The sequence below is a fragment of the Mustela nivalis genome (assembly GCF_964662115.1).
Source record: "Mustela nivalis genome assembly, chromosome: 11".
NCBI lineage: Eukaryota > Metazoa > Chordata > Mammalia > Carnivora > Mustelidae > Mustela > Mustela nivalis.
In genome coordinates this window covers 75,640,034-75,662,563 of record NC_139030.1, presented here as the reverse complement: position 1 = coordinate 75,662,563, position 22,530 = coordinate 75,640,034, and the positions used below count along the sequence as shown (strand labels likewise).

The window sequence follows — 22,530 nt, the reverse complement described above, 5'->3', positions numbered from 1 at the left end:
TCGTGCCTACCCCAGAGCCTCTGGCATCCAGGGCTGGAGCAGTTGTCGGCCATGAAGCTCTTCTGTGGGGTTTAGACCCCAGCCAAACATTCTGCCCTGGGCTAGAGCAGACTGCTGCCCTCTTGGCACCCTCTTCCTCAATCCAACGTCTATCCAGAGTTGTTCATCCCTTCCAGACCACTCCTCTGGGTCTCCTCTGTGCGCTTATCTCTGCCCACCAGTTCAGTGTTACTGTTCTCAAAGATGATGCTGTCCTAAGCCTCTCCCTCTTTGTCACTTGCAACCTTGTTTATTCCCTTGGCTTCAGCCACCAGATCTCTCTTCCGAGCCACAAAACCCTTCCAAACACAGCAAGCACAATCTTAACCATTTATTGAGCATCTATTGTGTGCCAGCCGCTGGACTAAAGGCTGTTTTTTTAGGTATAACTCATGAACAGTGAAATGCACAGGCCTTCCATACAGAGGTCAGTGCATTAGACAAACATACACCTGTATAACTGATGCCTAATATACATTCTTTTTTTTAAAAAAAAGATTTTATTTATTTATTTGACAGAGAGAGATCACAAGTAGGCAGAGAGGCAGGCAGAGGGAGAGGGAGAAGCAGGCTCCCCGCTGAGCAAAGAGCCTGATGCGGGGCTCAATCCCAGGACCCTGAGATCATGACCTCAGCTGAAGGCAGAGGCTTAACCCACTGAGCCACCCAGGCGCCCCTACATTCTTTATCTTTTAAAAATGTCACATTAACTGGAGTTGCCACCCTTATTTTATAGTTGAGAACTATAGTTGAGGACTGAGCAAAACTAAGCAATTTGACCAAGGTCACACAGTTAGTTCATGAGGGAGCTCAGATACCTTCTATCTTAACCTTAACTTTCTAGAAGGTAATGCTCTGCTCTAGACAATGGGAATTCTCCGGGTTCAAAACTGCACTTGGCCCTTCTTTGATTCAGTTAGAGCTATTGATTCCAAACAGGCCTACATTAAAGGAGGGAAATAGTGCTCATCACCAAGAAGTCCAGGCATCAGCTTCAGGCAGAGCTTGATCAGAGTTCCCGTGTTAGTAGACCCATTTCTCTCTGCTTCCTGTGTTTTGGGGTCATTATGAGATACACGTTCCCCTTGTAGTGGCAAGAAGCCACACCAGCTCCAGCCACAAAACCTCCTTCACATCCCTCAAGGAAAGAGGAAGGAGGGGGGCCAGACACCTGTGCTCCAGTCAGTGACTTACCTCTACACTTCTGTGCAATTCTCTTAGTCAACATTGAATATTCTGACTTAAGCATTTTATAATAAAGTAAATAATGTACATTATGGTGACCTTGTAATTATTTTGATAGAAAAAGAACGATAGCTGTTTAAAAAGATTCTGCTTATTCATCTACTTCTCTACACATATAGTTTTACTTTTGATTTTGTCCCTAAAATCCAGAAGGAAGAGTATAAAGAAATCATAAGAAAGGAACCACCTCCCAAAACAACATAGTGCCCAAACTAAAGGGAATACTTATTTACACAGTAAAATTTTACAGGTGGTTTTTTTTTTTTCCACTTATTATCAGAGTGTAGTTGACATACAGTGTAATATTTGTTTCAGGTATACAATATAGTGATTCAACAAATTTATATGTTACCCAGCGCTCATCAAGATAAGGACAGCCACCATCTGTCACCATACAACGTCATTATAGCATTATTGATTATATTGTACTTTTTTTTTTTCCTAATCTTCATGACTATTTCCTTATTCTCTAACTGGAAGTCCGTACCTCTTAATCCCCTTCACCTATTTCACCCTTCCCTCTACCCACCTCCTCCTGACAACCCTCAATTCTCCGTACAATCGGCTTTTCTGTTGGCCAAATGTTTTATAATTAGGTTGGATAGTCAACCAAGAGGAAAATAATTCCACTGTGAATTGTAAAAAGAACAAAAAGAATGTTAATACTGAGCAGAGGAATTTTTATTGTGTCTATTCCTTCCCCCTCCCCCAAATAAAGGTTTTTAGTTTGGTTTGGTTTGGTTCTGATTAGGTGAAACTATTCCATTGGAAACTACTTTCACCCCATTTAAAAAAAAAAAAAAACCTGGGATATTAACTCTTACTCTCTCCAATGCCCATAGGGAATGGAGGACATCCTTCGCTGCTTCATCAAGGAAGGCAATGCTGAAATGGTCCGTCAGATCGAATTCATAATCAAGCAGCTTAATTCAGGTCTGTTCAATGCAAGAATCTGTGATTTATCTTTTGCAACTTTAACATGGGCTAAAAAGTTGCATGGGCTTTCTTAGAAGGCTTGTGTCCTGGAATTCATTCATGAAGCTGTAAGGGAGCCGGGGAGACCCAAGTGAACCCATGAAAGAAAGTTCGACCAGATAGTCAAGGCCAGTCTGTCCCAAGACCAGCAATCTCTCATCACACTTCAGGCTTATAGGCAACAGAAAGAATTCAAAAGCAATCACAAACGCCCTGCTCTAACCTTATGTTCTCTTTATGTGCACGTCCTCCTTTATTCTTCCCCCACCTTATAAGGCTTCCCTGGGGTCCCAGTGTCCGATAAGGAAAACAAACATCAGTCTCCCTAGCTCCGCTGCAGAAAAGGTCATTCTCCCGCATGCATTCATTCTTTGAAGAAAAATGTATATTGCCTACTGGCTCCATGGGAGGATATGATCCTCTTTCTCTCTGGCTTCCTCCAATGCCATGACAACCTACATCCCATAGTAAGCAGGAAAGGAAGGTGCAGGAAGGCTTGGATGGGACCAGGTTGGAGGGGAAGCTCTTTCTGGGGACCCCTGACACCTAGCCTGGCAGAAAGGACATTAGAGGCTTCCAAACAACAGGAAGCAGGTGGGAGAGCAGCCAATGAGGTGTGAAGCCTTGGCTCCCTTCAGGCTAGGGCCCATCTCCATTTGAACATCCTCTCCTGTGGCTCTTACAGAGCAAATGTGATTCATCCCAAATTCAGGTGAGCAAGGAATAGAACTTTATTTTCTGCAACAGAAAATAAAGTTTTGATTTTTTTTTAAGTTTTATTTATTTGTGAGAGAGCATGAGTGGAGGGAGGGGCAGAAGGAGTGGGAGAGAGAGAATCTTCCAGCAGACTCACTGCTGAGCACTGAGCCTGGCACAGGGCTCGATCCCAGGACCCTGAGATGACCTGAGGTGAAGTCAAGAGTCAGATGCTTAACTTAACCATCTGGGCCACCCAGGTGCCCCTGCAGTAGCTTCATTTCTGACTTCGAGCCCCAGTTCTGCCAGGCAGGCATATTTACAAAATAACACTAAAGAAAACCTGAACCTCAGTCGGGATTTGGGTAGGCAAACCTCCTTTGGGTAGGCAACAGTTTGGAAAGCGGGGTAAGGCAGCGAACATTGGTCCCTTTCTGCTCTGTGCTCATCAGCCATGCTGAGACCACCGTCCCAGGCCAGGGTTCCTCTGCGGCCTCAGGGTCACATCTGGGCTGCAAATCTTCTTCAGGGCTGACTCCGTGTTTCAGTATGTCAAGACACAGCCACTTCCATTTCTTTGTCAGTCTTCCCTCCTTCCTGGCAGCCCAGATACAGGGGAGGTCCCCCGTGCTCTCTGGCAAAACCGGCTCTTTCTCTTACGTAAATCCAGCCCTTGAGCCAGCATGCTGACGAGTGTGAAGAGGGAGGGTCATTTGGCACTTCCATGAGAGCTGTGCTTTGCCAAGAAGTTACTGCGGGGAGAGCTCAAGCTTTATAGACTTGGGTGTCCAGGAAAGGCCTGAGATACACCTGCTCTGTCAGTAAGTTCCAGTTTAAATAAAGAGTGTCAAAAGTACCAATCTTTTGATCTCAAGCACTTGAGTTATTCTGTATTCATGGGACAGTGGCCAGTCCCCAGAGACGATTACCTAGGGAGTCTGCTACTTTGAAACGAAATTAGAAAGTCCCTGAACATTCGGATGGAGGAGCAGACACACACTCACATACCTTGGGCTATGTGTCATGAGCAAGGAGTCAGACTGGACGAATGTACCAGCATGGTGAGGAAAGCTGGAGAGGGTCGGGCTGGAGTTCCCACCTAGTCCAGGCTTCGCCCTAAAGTGGACAGCAGCAGGAAAGTATGAATTAACAGCGTACTAGTTTAAGATATGTGAAATGGCATTGCCACAATCTTTATTTTTTGACTCTCTTAGCTTAGTATCCACTTGTAACATGTAAGTGGGTTTTCAGACATTCAAGCCCATCTCAGTTCTCTAGCACTATTGTCTTATAAAGTTTTAAGGTTTCCAAATACAAAACTTCTAGTATATTGTAGGAACCTCACCCCACAGGTGGGGAAGGACTGCTCTGGGGAAGCTTAGGGGAAAGCTGACCTGACAAGAAGAGATGACCGCCAGCAGCGACAGCAGGGAGGTTTGTCCCGAATACCAGCCCTCCACAAGGGGTCTGGCAGGGACAAACCAGTCATTGAAGAGAGGACGGGGCTGGGGCAGAGTCAGCTTCACCAACCGGGCCCGCCCCATGAGGAGACTAGCAGCTCCCCCACCATACCCCTTCATTCCCAGAGTGGGGGTGGCTGGGTTGTGCCGGAGCCCGGCAAGCCGTGCGGGAGGTGAGCAATGCGGGAGACTGGGCTGTTGCCCCCGTTGTGCCCGAGAGAAGAGCTGAGGTTTACAAGGTTCTCCAGTTCTCGGGACTGGATTGTTCTGGGAAGATGTTGCCTCAGATCCAATGGGCTCGGGGGAGCGGGTGTGTCCAACCCAGCCTGTGGCCTCGCAAAATGTCAAAGATTCTCTGTAAAAATGTGGGAGAGGGGGCACCTGGGTGGCTCAGTGGTTTAAAGCCTCTGCCTTCTGCTCAGGTCATGATCCCAGGGTCCTGGGATCGAGCCCCACGTCAGGCTCTCTGCTTAGTGAGGAGCCTGCCTCCTCCTCTCTCTCTGCCTGCCTCTCTGCCTACTTGTGATCTCTGTCTGTCAAATAAATAAATAAAAGTCTTTTTTAAAAATGTGGGAGAGGGCATTTCTGTATTTGCAAAGGTTTATAACTGATGAATAAGCCGCAAGCCCATTTTGAAAGGCACTTGCCTGATAGGTGTTTACCACAGCGGGGCAGAATCATGCTCCTTGCAGGGCGGGAGAGGAAGTTAGTGACCCAGCATTGGCTCCATTGCAGGAGGACGTGACTATACCCCATCTGCAAAGGGCTTTCCTTGACCACGGTGGGCCCGTGATGGGCAGGGAGGTGTGCGGGCCTCTCTGAGGTAGGAACAGGAGCCTGCATGCTGCCGTCCATGGTCCAGCGTATCAGTGGAGCCCTTCCCTTCAGAATGAGGGTCATGTCAAGGACGATAGGGTGTTACATATTCTCTCCTGTGAAATGGTTTGGGGGTTCAGCCTGGGTGAATCTGCCACCTTCATAGTATACTGAGCGACCTCTTCGAGAATCGCCTTTACCTCCTCTTTCCTCCAACTTCTATTTGACTTCCCAGCCTCTTCTCTCAGGCTTTCGTTACTTTTACATCATCTATTCAGTAAGTGAGTGATCATAAGGGAGATCCGGAGATCCATAAGGAATAAAGGGAGGAGTAAGCCCAGCACTTTGTTCTCCAAGGACTCACAATTCCCAGACAGTCCATAGGCCATTCATACATTGGGAAATACTGATTACCCCAAAGTGGCAAGCACTATCAGAGTACTGTCTGCCACAGTACCATATAGTACTTTCATCTACCACAGTACTGTGCTGTCTAGTACTATCTACCATAGTACCATCTAGTACTACCATCTACCACAATACTGTCTATTACTACTGTCTACCACAGTGCTGTCTAGTACTGCTGTCTACCACAGTGCTTTTAGTACTGTCTACCACAGTACTATCTGCTACTACTGTCTACCACAGTACTGTCTAGTACCATCTAGTACTACTATTATAGTGCTGTCTGGTAACACTATCTACCACAGTGCCATCTAGTACTGCTGTCTATCACAGTGCTGTCTAGTACTATCTACTGTAGTACCATCTAGTCCTATAGTCTACCACAGTACTAATACTACTGTTGACCACAGTACTGTCTACTACACTGTCTACCACTGTCTACACTGTCTACCACTGTCTACACTGTCTACTACTACTATCTACTATAATACTATCTAATATTGCTGTCTACCACAGTGCTATCTAGTATTATCTACCATAGTACCATCTAGTACTACCATCTACCACAATACTGTCTACTACTACTGTCTACCACAGTGCTGTGTGCTACTACTGTCTACCACAGTTCTGTCTAGTACTACTGTCTAGTACTACACTAGTACAGTGCTATCTAGAGAAAATGCTGAGTGTGTTCAGCAGAGAGAAAGAAGTAACTGCTCATTGAGGGATCAGAGAAGTCTTCATGGAGGAGAAGGTAACCAAATGTCTATGTAATACCTGCTGTGTACGTGGCCCTGGGCCAGATGGTATAGTCCCTGGGCCAGGTGGTGTGTAGTTATAAAATTCCCCCACCCACCCTGGGAAGTAGGTGGCCTGATACCTATTTCACTGATGAAGAAACAGAGGCTTATTCTTTCTCTGATTCCAGTGTGCTGTTATCCCCTTTATAAACTCTTCTACAGCCCATAGTGAATCATGGGAGCCTTCGGGAATCCTGCCTGCCATGGCTACTCTCCCGGCCTCGGTGGACAAATCATGGATTTAGAAATAGACTCAAGTCAAATCCCAACTCTGTCACTTGTGGGAATGTGACCATAAACAAATCCCTTATCCCCTCTATGCCTGTCTTTGCTGTGTGCTATAGAATGGGGATTAGAGTCAACAAAATCTTTGTAAGGAGTAAATAAACAACACAAGGCACAGTATCCAGCATGGTGCCTAGCAGTATTCGTTGACTTTCTTTCTTCTAAATTCTTCTCAAATTTGTATGCTAGCTTTTAACCTTTCTCATGCCACTGGCCATGCGTACTGGTACAAAGGGGGAGAGAGATTTAAGTTGCCTGAGATGATCCGAGTCTGTGGCTGTGTGGGCACCAGGAACCTGCCCGATTGTTCTGGTACCTCCTCATTCTCTTCTCTGTAGCAGCTGGAAGGGTTCTCGTGGCCAAGGCTCCGTGCTGTGTTTGCAGTTATTCATTCGTTTATTTTTTCTTTATTTAGAAGAGCTACTGGATGGTGTTCTTGAGTCTGACGATGATGAAGATGAAGATGATGAAGTAAGTAGGAGGCTCTTGACACCACATGAAAAACTTGGCCCAGACTACTGAGCTCTTCCTTGCCTTGAAGAGTTAGTCCAGAAAGGGAGATTTCAATCCTTGCTGCCTCATTTCTCGCAGCTCTGGGGGTTGGCTAGAACTCGGCTGGGTGGGTGTCTGCTGGTCTCACATAGGATGTCCTGGGGCTGCTTTCTGTGTCCAAGCTGGCCTCGCGTCCTCCATGGCCTCTCCACGTGGCCTGTCATCACTCAGCGGTCTCACCCACACTTCCTTCCCAGTTGGTGGCAAAGCTTCAGATCCTCTCCAGGCTCAGCGGTGTCAGAGCATCACTCCTTCCAGGTCCTGCTCAGGGCACATCCCTGGGGGATGGCAGTTAGACCCCACCAAGGCAAGGGTTCGAGATGGGAGCACTCACAGGTGGCTGCCCCTTGGGTGGGCTCGCTGCAGCCAGCACACAGACGCCGTGCTCCACAGCACTTGGGTGTCATGGGAAGTTCATAGACAACAGTTCTTCAGTGTGAATCTTGTGCCTCGAAGGGGCGTGAGCCTCCACTGGTCTTCCCCGTGGTTGGGAGTGCTGGGTGCAGAGGCTCCCTGTGAGAACCTCTAGGGTCAAAGGTTTGGTTCACTGGACTCCTTTAATTGCATTGTTTTCATATGGGTTTCCACAACTGTGACAAATCTGCTTGCCTGGTGTTTTAAAGCGCAAAGTTTCAGAACCAAAGTGGGCGAGTCTCATGAAGTAGTGTAGAAAATGGGGACTCCTACACTATAGACGGGTTTCCCAGCTGACAAGCTTTTTCCTTGTTTTTCCTTCAGACCTTGAAAAAACATGCACATGGCCCTCTCCAGTTCTCTGTAGGAGTGATTGGCTTACAGTCCTTCAATTAGTCCTGAAGTGAATGTGTGGAGGCTAGGTTTCTCCTCAGAGCTGTGGTCCCTCGGTCCCAAAGGTGTACAAAAGCCAGACTTTGTCCATCGGTGGCACCAGCTGGGGAAGAGAGTTCAGTTAGGAGCCCTCCACCAAAGTGGACAGTGGCCCGAAGGTCTGCCAGGGACAGTCCCTCACACAGGCAGTTTCCTGCCTGCCACTTTCTTCCTGACCTATAGGTGGCAGCAGCTGGTGCTCATGCTCAGTCCCCCTTTGTCCGGCAAGTGCAGCTCTGGACCTTGGCAGGGGGCTCCTGGCCAGCACCTTCTCTGGACACCCTTTCCACTCCTTACTTTGGGAAGGGAGGCCCAGAGAGGGGAGGGGACCAGCCTCAGGTCACACAAAGTCGTTGGCAGTAAAACTTGGTTTAGGACGGGGATTGGCAGGCTTTTTCTGCAAAGAGAAAAGTAGTAAATACTTTAGGCTTTGTAGGCTGCTGGGGTCTCTGTTCCAACCACTCAGCTCAGCAGTTGTAACACAGAGTAGCCATCAGCAATACACAAATGGACGAATGCAGCTGTGTTCCCAGAAAATTTTATTTATGGACACTAAAATTTGAATTCCAGTTGATTCTTACGCTTCACTAAACATTTGTTTTCAAATGTTTAAAGACGTAAAAATTACTCTCAGTTTGCTGGCCTTTCAAAAGCAGGCATAAAGGAGGGCACGTGATATAATGAGCACTGGGAGTCATGCAACTGATGAATCAGTCACTGACCTCTATTCTGAAACTAATACTACACTGTATGTTAATTAAGAATTTAAATAAAATAAAATTCGAAAAAAAACCAAAAGCATCTTGGCCTGTGGGCCATTGTTTGCCAGCTTCCAGAGGGAGCCCAGCTCCCCAACTCAGTCTTCTCAGGGCTGTGATAAGACCCCTGGTTTGTGTCTGGCCCTTCAGTACTGTTTTAAATTTTATTTTGAGTTACTGTCTTAATTATTTAATTCCAGTGAGTTTTTGTCGTTATGTCCAAAAGTTCCCCTCAAGATCTACTTTTCCTCCTCTTATGTTACCTCCTTGGGGTTTTGTGTTTGCTTTGGATTTTTTGTTTGTCTTGTTGCTGTTAACCCCTTTGTATTGTGAAGAAAAATTCATTTGATTCAACTATTCTGTTAATGATGGGAATTCAACTTTGGGAAATATCCCTGTGGAAACAATTATAGTCTACTAAAAATGAAGGAATATAGAGATCTTTTATTTATTTATTTATTTATTTATTTATTTATTTAAATATTTTATTTTTAAGTAATCTCTACACCCAGCGTGGGACTCGAACTCACAACACTGAGATCAAGAGTTGCATGTTCCACTAAGTCCGCCAGTGCTCCTTTTAATTGTCTGGACTTTTGGCTATCCTGTGCAGACTTTTATTTTAAGAGGCTAGTGTTTGAAAGTATTTGTTGTGATAACTAGAATTTTCAGAAGATTATAGGAGGAGTGTAGTCAGGAGATTGTAAGGAAAGGATCCAGCATTTGGGGCAGAACTTGACGCTTTGTGCTGAACTCTGGTCCACAGGTGCTGGACTTTGCCTCCCCTGTGACCCTGACAGCCCCACTGCAGAGATTAGCAAGGGCACCCTGGGGAAAGCTGAGCTGTCTGTGTTTCACTCAGCCTTCATCAAGGGTCAGTGTGACTTTTTAAATTGGAAAGAGAAAGGAAAGTGAAAGATGCCCAGACTTAGACTGTCGCTGTAGCGTGGCCACCACCTCCCAAACAAAATTATTTTCAAAGCCTCTGATCATATGTCATTTTGCTTAGCCATGTAAAATATTTTTTAATTTATTATTTAAACCCAAAACACAGATAAAGAGCCAGTGTTTTCAGGAAGCTGCTCAATGCTTCTCAAAATAAAATGTCTCTACTGGGGTGTGGCCAGAAGCCACATGGAGTTATGCTCATTTTGCCTTCTGTTGAGTTAACATTTGTGACTTGTGACTTGTGACTGCGGCCCTGGGTCCTGCCCCCCTAGAAACTCAAGAGAACCCCCATATGCAAAATCCAATTTTTCTCTCTTATTTCTAAAAATATAATGACTTGTCCTGATGTGCTGACGCTCAGTGAAGTCTGCTCTACATACATTTATATGCCAAAATAAAAAAGTGTAGAGTTAGAAACGTTTTTCCAACTTCAAGATTGTCTAGGGTATAATGTCACATAGGAAAAGGAAATCACAAAGTGAGGTGAGCACTATAATTCAGTTTCAGAAAAAAGACCCATAAATACACACCCTGATGAATGATGTGTGTGCCTCTGTATATGCGTAGCAGAAGGGCATGGAAAGTTACGAGCTCTCTTTGTTGACCCTGGCAACTACCTTGGGGGGGGGTAGGAGGAGGAAATGGAGGCGGGGGTGGCGGCGAGGCCTGGGTCAGCCAGAGAGAGCTGCCTGTGAAGTGACAAGTGAGCAGAGGGCGGCTGCTGAGCCCTTCTGAAGACGGATGGGGCAAAAGCCAAATTGAGTAGTTGGGGAGCAGGTGGGAAGTGGGAGAAGGTAGCCGGTGAGTATGTGCAGCTCTTCCCACAAATCCAGTTGTAAGCAAGACAGAGAGTGGGGTAGCGGCTAAGCAGGGCAGTTTTGTTCTGTTCTCCTCTAATCTGGGAGAGACCCAAGCAGGCTGAAATGCTGCTGAGAAGGGATCCAGCTGGGAGGGGAGAGAGGCAGGAAGACAGACAAAGGGTGGCATCAGAAGGACAGGGGTTTTCATTATTTTCACAATTGCTTCTTGTGCTCTCATGGCCCACAAGCCCCCAGACCTATTTAAACCTCCAGAGAAACAAAACCATCCTTAGATAAGCTTGGACGATACAGACAAGAATAGGCAGGTGACCATGACAGTGTAAGGGTTTGAACACATCTCACCATTAGACAATAATACAGTTTATTTTAGTATTAAGTGTATGTCATGTGTTCCCCCAAGAGCTGCCAGTAAATCACAGCGCTCAGAAACTGTGTTTCTACCACAAACGGCTTGTTTCCTTACGACAGTTTAGGGTGAGGTGTCCAGCTTATAAATGGAAAAGAAAGGCTTTCCTGTGCTGTTTGAGAAGACGGATTTTAAGACAAATATTCTCCCCTCTTAACAAAACAGGTGTACGTGCCAGGTGAGATCAGCCACCTGGTAAAGAGAAATTTACTCGCTGGTTGCCACGTAAGTGACAATCAAATACTCAGCAATTTCCTTCTCTGGAGATTTCTCAAACATAAGAGTCATTCGTTTATTTAGTCAACAAATATTTGAGCGCTTTGAAATAACATTATTCTAGGAAGTAATGGGGAGGGGATACAAAAGAAATCTAAAAGAATATAGGTGGCTTATAATACCTCCAAGAGTTTAAAATTTGGTTAAGCGAGAACATCGCTGGTGTGGTACGTGTGCTCACTTGTCTGCTCACAACAAGCCTGCGAGAGCTACTCTTCCTGGTCCCATTTCACAGATGGAGAAACAGAGGAAATCCATTAGCAAGGGCACCCCGGGGTTCGCACTACTAATAAGTAAGCAAAGGAGCTTGGAATTAAACCCAACTGGGCTGACTCGCCAGTCCACGCCATTAACCACTGCCTGGTTTTGTCTCTCATGAGACAGATGTGAATATGGAGAAACAGTTAACAAATGATAGAAAACGAGTATATGATACGGGAAGTACGTACAAATTCCGAGTACTGCGAGAGTCCTGGAACATGACTGTCTCAACAGGCCTTCCTAAGCCTAGGATGAAAGGGGAGAGGACTGGTTGGATGAAGAGGAGGGTACAGTCAGGAAAGCAGGAGAGGCATCTTCCAGGGAAGAGAGCATCATCTTACCATTTACTGCTCCTATAACCCACAACAGTGTGTGTATGTGCTTTCTTATTTTCCTTGTAAGATACATACACACATAGGGATACCTGGGTGGCTCAGTTGGTTAAGTGTCTGCCTTGGGCTCAGGTCATGACCTCAAGGTCCTGGGATCGAGCCCCGCATTGGGCTTCTTGCTCAGAGAGGAGTCTGCTCGCCCTGCTTGTGCTTTCTCTCTGTCAAATAAATAAGTAAAATCTTAAAAAAAAAAAAAAAGTATATATATATATATATATATACACAGTATACATGTAGGTGCAAATGTCCATGTATGTTTTCATCGATACTGGTTTTACAAAATGAGATAGCATAGATACAGATGCAAACACACACATACACAGTGTTGCCTTTTTTTCCTGTTAATATTTTCTGGAAATCCCTCTCTAAGTCAGCCAGCAGAACAAACTGATTCTTTTAAATGCCATACATAAATGTACAGTTTTCTAGACTTTTGCTTTGTCAGACAATCCTGCGTCAATATCTTTGTAAAGATACAAAGATGGTATCTTTGTACTTATGCACTTATGTACCCAGTGCTTTTATTTATATGGGCTTTTGTTGCTGGGTTGCAGTGTATTTGTGTTTTCAATCATAATAGATTTTTCCAGATTGTTCTTCAAAAAGGCTATAACAGTTCAGATTTCAATAAGAGTGGGGGAGGAGACTTTTCCCTCCATCTCCAACCAGTCGTGAGTGAAATCACTCTATTTTTGCTATTCTCTCAGTGAAAAAGTGCTGTCTCGTTATCTTAATTTGCATCTCCGCTGCATAGTATGAGTGTCTTTTATGTTCATTTTATTGGGTATTTGGATTGGCCATGCTGTAATTTCCTATTCATGGCCTTTCCCCATTTTTAAAATCGGGTTTGTCTTTCCATGTCACTTTCTGTGAATTCCCTGTTTACTACAGGTACAGGTCCTTTTTCACCTTCATTGCCCAAAACTGGAAGACGCATCTTTTATTCATTGCCGTATTTTTATTTATATCTTTTGCTAAAACTCTTTTGAATTTTTAAAAAGCTAAATAAATTGACTTCTTTTACAGTTTCTGGGTCTCTGTCCTGATTAAGGTTTCCCTGAACCTTAAATGTTATGTGTAGTCTCCTGGATTTTTTCCTAAGACTTTATTTTTTCATTTAAATTTTAATTATTAAATATGTATTTTTTTATTTTGGTTTGGTTTTTTAAAAAATGTTATTTAGATAGAGAGAGAGAGAGAATGAGAGAGCGCAGGAGCGGAGGGAGGAGCAGAGGAAGAGGGAAAGGGAGAAGGAATCTCCAGCAGACTCCCCACTGAAAAGGGAGTGGGACAATGCAGAGCTCAGTCCCACAATCCTGAGATCATGCATGACCTGAGGCAAATTCAAGGGTCAGACTGCTTAACCACCCAAGCCACCCAGGTGCCCTGACTGTTTCTTAAGTAAACTAAATATATCTCCAATATGGAAGTCAAACTCATAACACTGAGATCAAGAGTCTCGTGCTCCTCTGACTGAGCCAGCCAGCCACCCCAATTTTTAAATATTACATAGAAAAATGTATATAATATTTATGTGAGGCTTGAAGTAACTTCTGAAATTTTAGGTTTCAGAACATTTTTACATGGTTAAAAATTACTGAAGGGACACCTCAATAGCACAAGCAAGGGGAGTGGCACTCCCCTTGATTGTTTTCATATTTTAAACAACTCGAGTTTCTGAGGCAGAGGGAGAAGGTGAAACAGGGTCCCTGCTGAGTAAGGGGCCCAATGTGGGACTTGATCCCAGGACCCTGGGATCACGGCCTGAGCTGAAGGCAGATGCTTAAGGAACTCAGCAACCCAGGTGCCCCCAAATAGGATTTTTTTTTTTTAGATTTTACTTTATTTGAGAGAATGCAAGCAGAGCAAGCAAGAGAGAACATGGAGGGGAGGAGCAGAGGGAGAGGCAGAAGCAGAGTCCCCACTGAACAGGGAGCCTGATGCCAGGCTCCATCCCAGAACCCTGGGACCATCACCTGAGCTGAAGGCAGCCCTTAACTGACTGAGCCACCCGGGAGCCCCAGATATTTTTATAAAAAATATTACTTTCCCGGGACACCTGGGTGGCTCAGTGGGTTAAAGCCTCTGCTTTCAGCTCAGGGTCATGGTCTCAGGGTCCTGGGATCGAGCCCTATGTCGGGCTCTCTGCTCAGCAGGGAACCTGCTTCTTCCTCTCTCTCTGCCTGCCTCTCTGCCTACTTGTGATCTTTGTCTGTCAAATAAATAAATAAAATCTTTAAAAAAAAATATTACTTCCCCAAAAAATGTATTAAGAAGAGTGTAGCATTGTATTTTATTTTTGCAAATCTCTTTAATGTCTGGATTAGAAAATGGTTGGATTCTCAAATCCTCTTCTGGATTCCGTCTGTTGAAATATGTTATAGTTGAAAGGGATAGAGTATTTTTAGTAGCCTTTTTGCATAGACATTTTTTTCTTTGATACTACTTCAAAATTGGACAGGTGATAGTTTGTTAAAGGTTAGTTGCAACATAAATTCAAACACTAATACCAACAAATCTTTTTTATTTTTTTAAAATCTGTTAGTCTCTTTTGCATTTTGTTAATCTTATTTTCTGATTGTTCATTACTAGTGTATAGAAATACAATTGATTTTTATCTGTGACCTAAAACCTTACTGAACTCTTTTATTACCTCCAAGAAGCTTTGTTTTCTTTTGTTTCGTGATGGGTTCCTTAGGATTTTCTGCACACAATACCATGTCATCTGTGAATACAGATGATTTTATTTCTTCCTTTCCAGTCTAGATGTCTTTTATATTCTTTTTTTGCCTAAATTGCCCAGGCTACAACTTCTAGTACAGTGTTGAATACAAGTGGTTAGAGGGGACACCTTTGTCATTTTCCTGATCTTAGGGGGAAAGATTTCTGTCTTTTCTGTCGATTTCTGTCCAGTGGGATGTTAGTTGTAAATTCCTCACAGAGGCTCATTCTCAGGCTGAGACACTGCCCTTCTTTTCAGAGTTCGTCAAGTGTTGGGTTTTGCCAAATCTTTTTCCACGTTAAGATGATCGTGTGAGGTTTTTTTTCTTTCTTTCTGTTAACACAGTGAATGACATTGATTGTTTTCTTATTTTAAACAACTCGAGTTTCTGAGAAAAATCCTGCTTTATCTTGATTGATAATCCATCCCTTTTATATGTTGCTGTATTTGGTTTGCTAGTATTTTGTTGAGGATTTTTATATGTATATTCATAATAAATATTGGGCTACAGTTTGACTTCTCTTATGATGTCTTTAGTTTTTAATATTCACTTGAAATATAGATGACATACAATATCATACTTGTTTAAGGTATACAACGTAGTGATCAACAATTATATACACCTCTTGCTCTAGTTTTATATCAGGATAATACTGGCCTCATAATGTGAGTTGGAACATGTTCCTTCTATTTTCGGAAGAGTTTGTGAAGGGCTAGTATTAATTCTTCTTTAAACAAATGTTAGGCTTCACCAGTACAGCCTTCTGGACCTGGGTTTTTCTTTGTGGGAAGTTTTTTTTTATTACTGATTTGATCTCTTCACTTGTTATAGGTCTGTCTATCCAGATTTTTTTTTTTTTACTTCTTGTTGAATCACTTTCTATAATTTGTGTCTTTCTAGGAATTTGTTCACTCTGTCCAAGACATCTGATTTGTTGATTTGTGTACAGCTGTTCATAGTATTGCCTTCTGAACATTTATCTTTCTATGAGGTCAGAAATGTCCCACCTTTCATTCCTGATTTTAGTAATTTGAGTCTTCTCTCTTTTTCTTGGTCAGCACTGTGGACTGAATAGCGTCCTCTCATATTCTCGTACGGAAGCCCTGGCCCCCAGTGTGGCTGTATTTGAAGACAGGGTCTCTAAGGAAGTAATTTGGGTTTAAGGAAGTCATAGCTGATCAGATAGGATTAGTTCCCTTATGGCAAGAGGCATTATAGAACACTTTCACCACTGTGTGAGGACACAGGGAAGGTGGCTCTGTACAAGTCAGGAAGAAAGCTCTGCTCTCACCAGGGAGCAAAACAGCCCACACTCTGATCTTGAACTTCCCAGGCTCCAAAACTATCAGAAATACACTGCCGTTGGTTAAGCCATTCAATCTATGGTATTTTGTTATGGCAGCCTGAGCTGACTAAGACTGTCAGTCTAGCTAAAGTTTTGTCAATTTTGTTGGTCTTTCCAAGAACCAACTTTTTTTTTAAATTTTTTATTTTTTATAAACATATATTTTTAACCCCCAGGGTACAGGTATGTGAATCGCCAGGTTTACACACTTCACAGCACTCACCATAGCACATACCCTCCCCAATGTCCATAACCCCACCCCCCTTCTCCCAACACCCCTCTCCCCAGCAACCCTCAGTTTGTTTTGTGAGATTAAGAGTCACTTATGGTTTGTCTCCCTCCCAATCCCATCTTGTTTCATTTATTCTTCTCCTACCTCCTTAACCCCCCATGTTGCATCTCCACTTCTTCATATCAGGGAGATCATATGATAGTTGTCTTTCTCTGCTTGACTTATTTTGCTAAGCATGATACGCTCTAGTTCCATCCACGTCATTGCAAATGGCAAGATTTCATTTCTTTTGATGGCTGCATAGTATTCCATTGTATATATATATCACATCTTCTTTATCCATTCGTCTGTTGATGGACATCTAGGTTCTTTCCATAGTTTGGCTATTGTGGACATTGCTGCTATAAACATTTGGGTGCACGTGCCCCTTTGGATCACTACGTTTATATCTTTAGGGTAAATACCCAATAGTGCAATTGCTGGGTCATAGGGTAGTTCTATTTTCAACATTTTGAGGAACCTCCATGCTGTTTTCCAGAGTGGTTGCACCAGCTTGCATTCCCACCAACAGTACAGGAGGCCAAGAACCAACTTTTTATTTTGTTGATTTTCTTTGTTGTTTTTCTGTTCTCTGTTGTACTTATCTGTGCCCTAATCTTTATTATTTCCTTCCTTCTGCTTTTCTTTTTCTGGTTCCTTAAGGTGTAAAGTTAGGTTATAGACTTGAAAGCCTTTTTTTTTCTAATGTAGCATTAAATACAGACATTAAATATATACCACTCTAGCGGGGAGGATGTGATAGGTTTGCACCATTGGTGGGAATGCACACTGGTGCAGCCACTGTGGAGAACAGTACGGAGGGTCTTCAGAAAGTTAAAACTAGAATTACCATAGGATCCAATAATTGCACTTCTGGGTATTTAGCCAAAGACACAAAAACACTAGTTTGAAGGGATACATGTACTCCTATGTTTACTGCAGCATTATTTACAACAGCCAAGGTATGGAAGCAGCCCACATGTCCATCAAGTGATGAATGGATACAGAAGATGTGGTGTGTATATACATATATGTGTATACACACACACACATATAATGAAATATTATCCAGCCACATAAAAGAATGAAGTCTTGCCATTTACAAAGACACGGATGGAGATAGAGAGTATTATGCTAAGTGAAAGAAGTCAGTCAAAGAAAGACAAATACCTTCTGATTTTACTCATATGTGGAATTTAAGAAACAAAACAAATGAGCAAAGAGGAAAAAAGAGAGAGAAGCAAACCAAGAAACAGACTCTTAGCTAGAGAGAACAGAGGTGATGGGGATTAAGGAGCACACTTGTTGTGATGAGCACCGGGTTATATATGGAATAGTTCAGTCACTATATTGTACACCTGAAACTAAAGTTACACCATATGTTAACTAACTGGAATTTAAAGAAAACAGAAAAAAAGGGAGAGAGAGACAATGACACCTGACAGGTGCATGCCCAGCTTACCTAACATGGAATATGTGTCACCAGTGCTATAAATCTCCACCAGCGCTATAAATTTCCCTCCGAGTACTGATTTTGCTGCATCCCCTAGGTTTTGGAAAGTTGTGTTTTCATTTTCATTTATCTCAAAATATTTTCTACTTTTCCTTGTGATTTCTTCTTTGGCCCATTGGCTATATATAAGTGTGTTCTCAACAAGCCCTTGAGGACAAGGCTGTTGAGAACTGAACAAGATCTCAGATCAAATAAAGACAAGCCCGGTGAGAGGGGTTTCCAGGAGCTTACCAGATAGGTTAAATAACGACAGTTCTCTTGGAATGGGGCTTCTGGGGAACTCAAAGCCCATCTGCTCCCTCTAGGAACTGCTTGGCTGCTGCTTTTCACTTTGATTGCAAGACTAGTGGTTTTCAAGGAGCTGGAGAGAGAGAGGTAAAAGGGAAGTTTAAATGTGATAGCATTTGCTGTTTGTCCTGACAATTAGTTGTTGGGTTTTTTGTTTGTTTGTTTGTTTCTTGAAGAAGCACCCCTCAAATTGTCACAGACCATTGGTTAATTTCCAGAATTCTGAAAAATTTGATTTGGACAATCTTCGCCAGGGTTTTCCTCACTTTTTTAATGGAATGGATTTTCAAAAGTTCTCACTTCACAATTCCTGCTGACATCCTATTTGACTTTGAATAGCTCTTTTACCCAGGCATGATTTTGTATTTTCATACATTAATCATTTGAGAAATAAAGGTTTTTTGGTTTTGCATTCCTTCCAAATGTTGCTATATTTCATTATAAACCATCCAAGTATTTCATTAGTTAATATTGCCACTGATCTCATTAGAAAAGTCTTTAGTTATTGAAAAGCTATTAAACTCACAGTGGCAGGAACAATTTTTTTTTAATTTTGTTTTTGAACTCTTGAGAGTTCAAATTTTATTATTGGTAACAGATACTATCAGTTGTTTTCCTTAAAGTGACAAGCTCATCTCATTTAGTTTTGAGAAAATGTCTGCTAAACATCCAAGTCTGAAAACCCATAGTTTGTCTATCATTCTCTCAAGTAAAAATACTGTTCCTTGAAAAAATTGCCTAGATAGGCTTGCAACTCAGATAATCTTACAAATCTTTTTCAAGATAACCATCATGTACATCCCATTTTGTTACAGAGATGTTAAAAAGAGACAAGAGTTGAGTTTAATCAAATTCCTGCTGCTTCATCAAGGACTTTTTTTTTTTTTTTTTCTGACAGAACACATGCATGTATGAGCTGGAAGGCGGGGCAGAGAGAGAGAGAGAGAGAGAGACTCTTAAGCAGGCTCCATGCTCAGCATGGAGCCCAACTTGGTGCTTGATCCCACAACCCTGAGACCATGGCCTAAGCCAGAATCAAGGGTCAGACCCTCAACCTGCCTGAGCCAGGCAGGCCTCATCAAAGACATTCTTAAATGAAACTCTATCTACCATCTTTCTGTCATTGATCTGTCTACCACTTTTCTGTCTCTCCATCCATCTATCAATCTATCCATCTGTCTACCTATAGTTGCAGTGGAGAAGACAGTGACTGCTACTTGGGTTTGGTAGCACTGCCTGATTGACACTCAGGTCCCAGTGGTTTTACCCTCTGTTGTGTCTGTACCATCAGTGTAAATGTCAGCACAGTTGTTCCAGGATAAACCACAAAAGTCAATACCTTAAATATTTTATCTAGCAATTCTTGTTGCTTGTTGCCAAGCAACAACAACAACAAAACTTTATGCAAACAATCTTTGATGACTAGTTGCTGTTGATACTGGATAAAGAAACCAAATAGCAAGTCCAGGCATACTTCTGCGGATGATATATTTAACTCAGCATTCAGGTTTGCGCTTAATCTGTGCTTCAACAAGCTACTGTTTCATTGCAAAGTAGCATGTTGTGATTTCTTTTGTTAACCTTTTCAGCAGGCATTCAGCAGTATAAACTCCATGAGGCTAGTGTATATGTTTCTTCAGCCAAGACAATAATTGCCTGTCAGGATTCTTCAGTGGCTCTGTTTTTATTAATAATTTGGGTGGGGGGATAATTTTAGATTGGCAGAAAAAAATACAGAGTTCCCATATACTCATCACACAGCTTCAGTGGCTTTTTAATTTCTAGTTTGAAAGAAAGTTAAAACAAGTTTTTAGGTTTTGACTTTTAAAGAATTTATCACATCTCTGTTTAAATTTATCAGATCCTGCTTCTTTCAACTCACAATCATTGTTCTCAAAATTATACCTCAGCTTAATTGGCATTATAATATTATCCATAAAGATTTTATTCCATAGGACACAATAAGGCAACTTATTGATATCTATAAAACTGAGGGAAAGATAGCTTCTATATAATTCCATTTATTTGCTCAGCTTCTTTGGAAAACATCCCTTCCTTCCATGAGCAGAGAACTTCCTGATAAATCAGCTTCATTTTTCTCAGCATCTTTTCATATAAATGATACAGCTTTGGTTTGAGAAATGGGGTCCTCTGATCTTCCTTTTTAAGCCAATGATCTATCCTTACAAATACAAGAAAAAATACCATAAACAATGTTCTCTTAGGATAAATGATTCTTAAATTTTAAAATAACAGAGGTTTTTTTTGTTTGTTTTTAAATATTTCATTTATTTGAAAGACAGGGAGAGTGAATGCATGTATGCACACAAGTGGGAGCAAGGGGGAGGGCCAGAGGGAGAGGAAGAAGCAGACTTCCTGCTGAGCAGGGAGCCCAGTGTGGGCCTCAGTCCCAAGACCCTGGGATCATGACCTGAGCCAAAGGCAGACGCTCAACTGACTGAGCCACCCAGTTGCCCCTAAAATAACAGTTTTAGAGAAAACCTTAAAAATTAAAAAAGCTCCTGAAAAATTACAAAAATAGTATTCCAAAATAAAACAATAAGTGTACTCATAGTCTGTTTCCACAGAGGAGCAAGGAAAGATTTGATTTCAAAATAATAATATATTGAGAATAATATATTGAGTGATAATGAAATTATATCAGTTATAGTAAATGTAACCAAGATAGCTAGTACAAGAGAAGCACAAGAGAAGAACAGAAGACACTTATTTATATCCTAAACCTTAGAAGTTGCTAGAAAATATAATACTCAAACATACATTAGTTATCAGAGTGATACATATCATGTAGCCTCTAGAAAACTTCACTGTATCGTAAGAGAATGAGAGTTAAAAAGGCAAGTATTATTGCTATTGAAATAATTATATATTATTTTTATATCTTATAAATTATAGTGTATAAGTATATTGTAGTTGTGAACATGGCTTAGACTTCATACACTCTCTGAGGTTTTAAGGCCTCCAAAGTTTCCCCAGACCACACTCTGATAACCACTGGTTTACAGTTTTTTTTTTTTTTAAGATTTTTTATTTATTTATTTGACAGAGAGAAATCACAAGTAGTTGGAGAGGCAGGCAGAGAGAGAGAGAGAAGCAGGCTCCCTGCTGAGCAGAGAGCCTGATTCGGGACTCGATCCCAGGACCCTGAGATCATGACCTGAGCCGAAGGCAGCGGCTTAACCCACTGAGCCACCCAGGCGCCCCTGGTTTACAGTTTTGTACAATCTTTATGAGTTTAAGTATTACAGTTTACTTTTGACTTTATAAAATGGATACAAGGATTTTTCATCTCTTGCTAAGGGCTGGAATTTGTTTTGTTTTGTTTTACTCTGTCTTATCAAATCAATTCTTCTTTCCCCACGCATTCCTTATGGCCCAGTGACACTTGCACCCTCTTTCCTAAGGAAATGAAGCTGGTCAGGTGCAGGAAGGAGATGGCTAGTGGGCGGATCTGTGGTTGACCTCCTAACCCAGGTGGCTGCAGTCAACTCAGACCCAGTGGCCATCTCATGTTGCTGACTGCGACACAGACTTTTTCTTTTTTCAAAATCATATTTCCTACAACATTAATGCAGAAAACTGGGTCTTATTCCTTTAAAATAAAAGTTCATATAATTTTCAACATAGAACTCAATATAACACTCTTTTTAGATGCATTTTACCAAATCAAGACCCTGGGTAGAAACATTAGTATCCAAAGAAAGGTGGCAGGCAGTAGAACAGATCCTAGCTTTTATAACATCCGTGTATGTTATGATCACTAAGGAATAATTAAATTCAAATCACTTTTCACAGTTTCTGGAATATTCTAAGCCCTTGGTGAATGTTAGCTTTCATTATTATTGGCATGATGATTATGGTCATCGTCATTCGTATCTCTCCAGCATCAGCTCCAGGCCCACGAGGCCTTGCTGTGAAGAACCACATATACTGTTTCTGCACCCAGTGTCCCATCTCTGGCCCTTGTGGCTGTGTGGATGCCATAGAGGAGCCCTAGATAAGGATATAGCCTCAGGTGTTTTAAAATATAGTGTATTAATAGAAAATTTAACATTCAGTAAGGCTAACAGATCAGAAGACAGGTGTCTTTGAAAAGATAGCTTGTAATGTCCACAATAGCCAAACTATGGAAAGAGCCCAGATGCCCATCGACAGCTAAATGGCTAAAGAAGGTGTGATATATATATATATATATATAACTCAGCCACTCAAAAAAAATGAAATCTTGCTATTTGCAATGATGTGGATGGAACTAGAGGGTATTATGCTTAGCGAAATAAGTCAGAGAAAGATAGTTATCATATGCATATGATCTCACTCAAATGTGGAATTTACAATACAAAACAGAGGAGCATAGGAGAAGGGAGGGAAAAATAAAACAAGAGGAA

The 22,530-nt window shown here is 42.2% G+C and overlaps 1 protein-coding gene across 1 annotated transcript in view; it reads left to right on the top strand.

Moving 5' to 3' along the window:
• The window catches only part of ARMC9 (armadillo repeat containing 9), an 83,597-nt gene that overhangs the window by 6,335 nt on the left and 54,732 nt on the right, over positions 1–22,530 (top strand). Inside the window, exons 4-5 of the mRNA XM_082690685.1 lie at positions 2,127–2,217; positions 7,137–7,192. Of these exons, the coding sequence (XP_082546811.1) occupies positions 2,127–2,217; positions 7,137–7,192 (147 nt within the window). The remainder of the gene's footprint in view (positions 1–2,126; positions 2,218–7,136; positions 7,193–22,530) is intronic.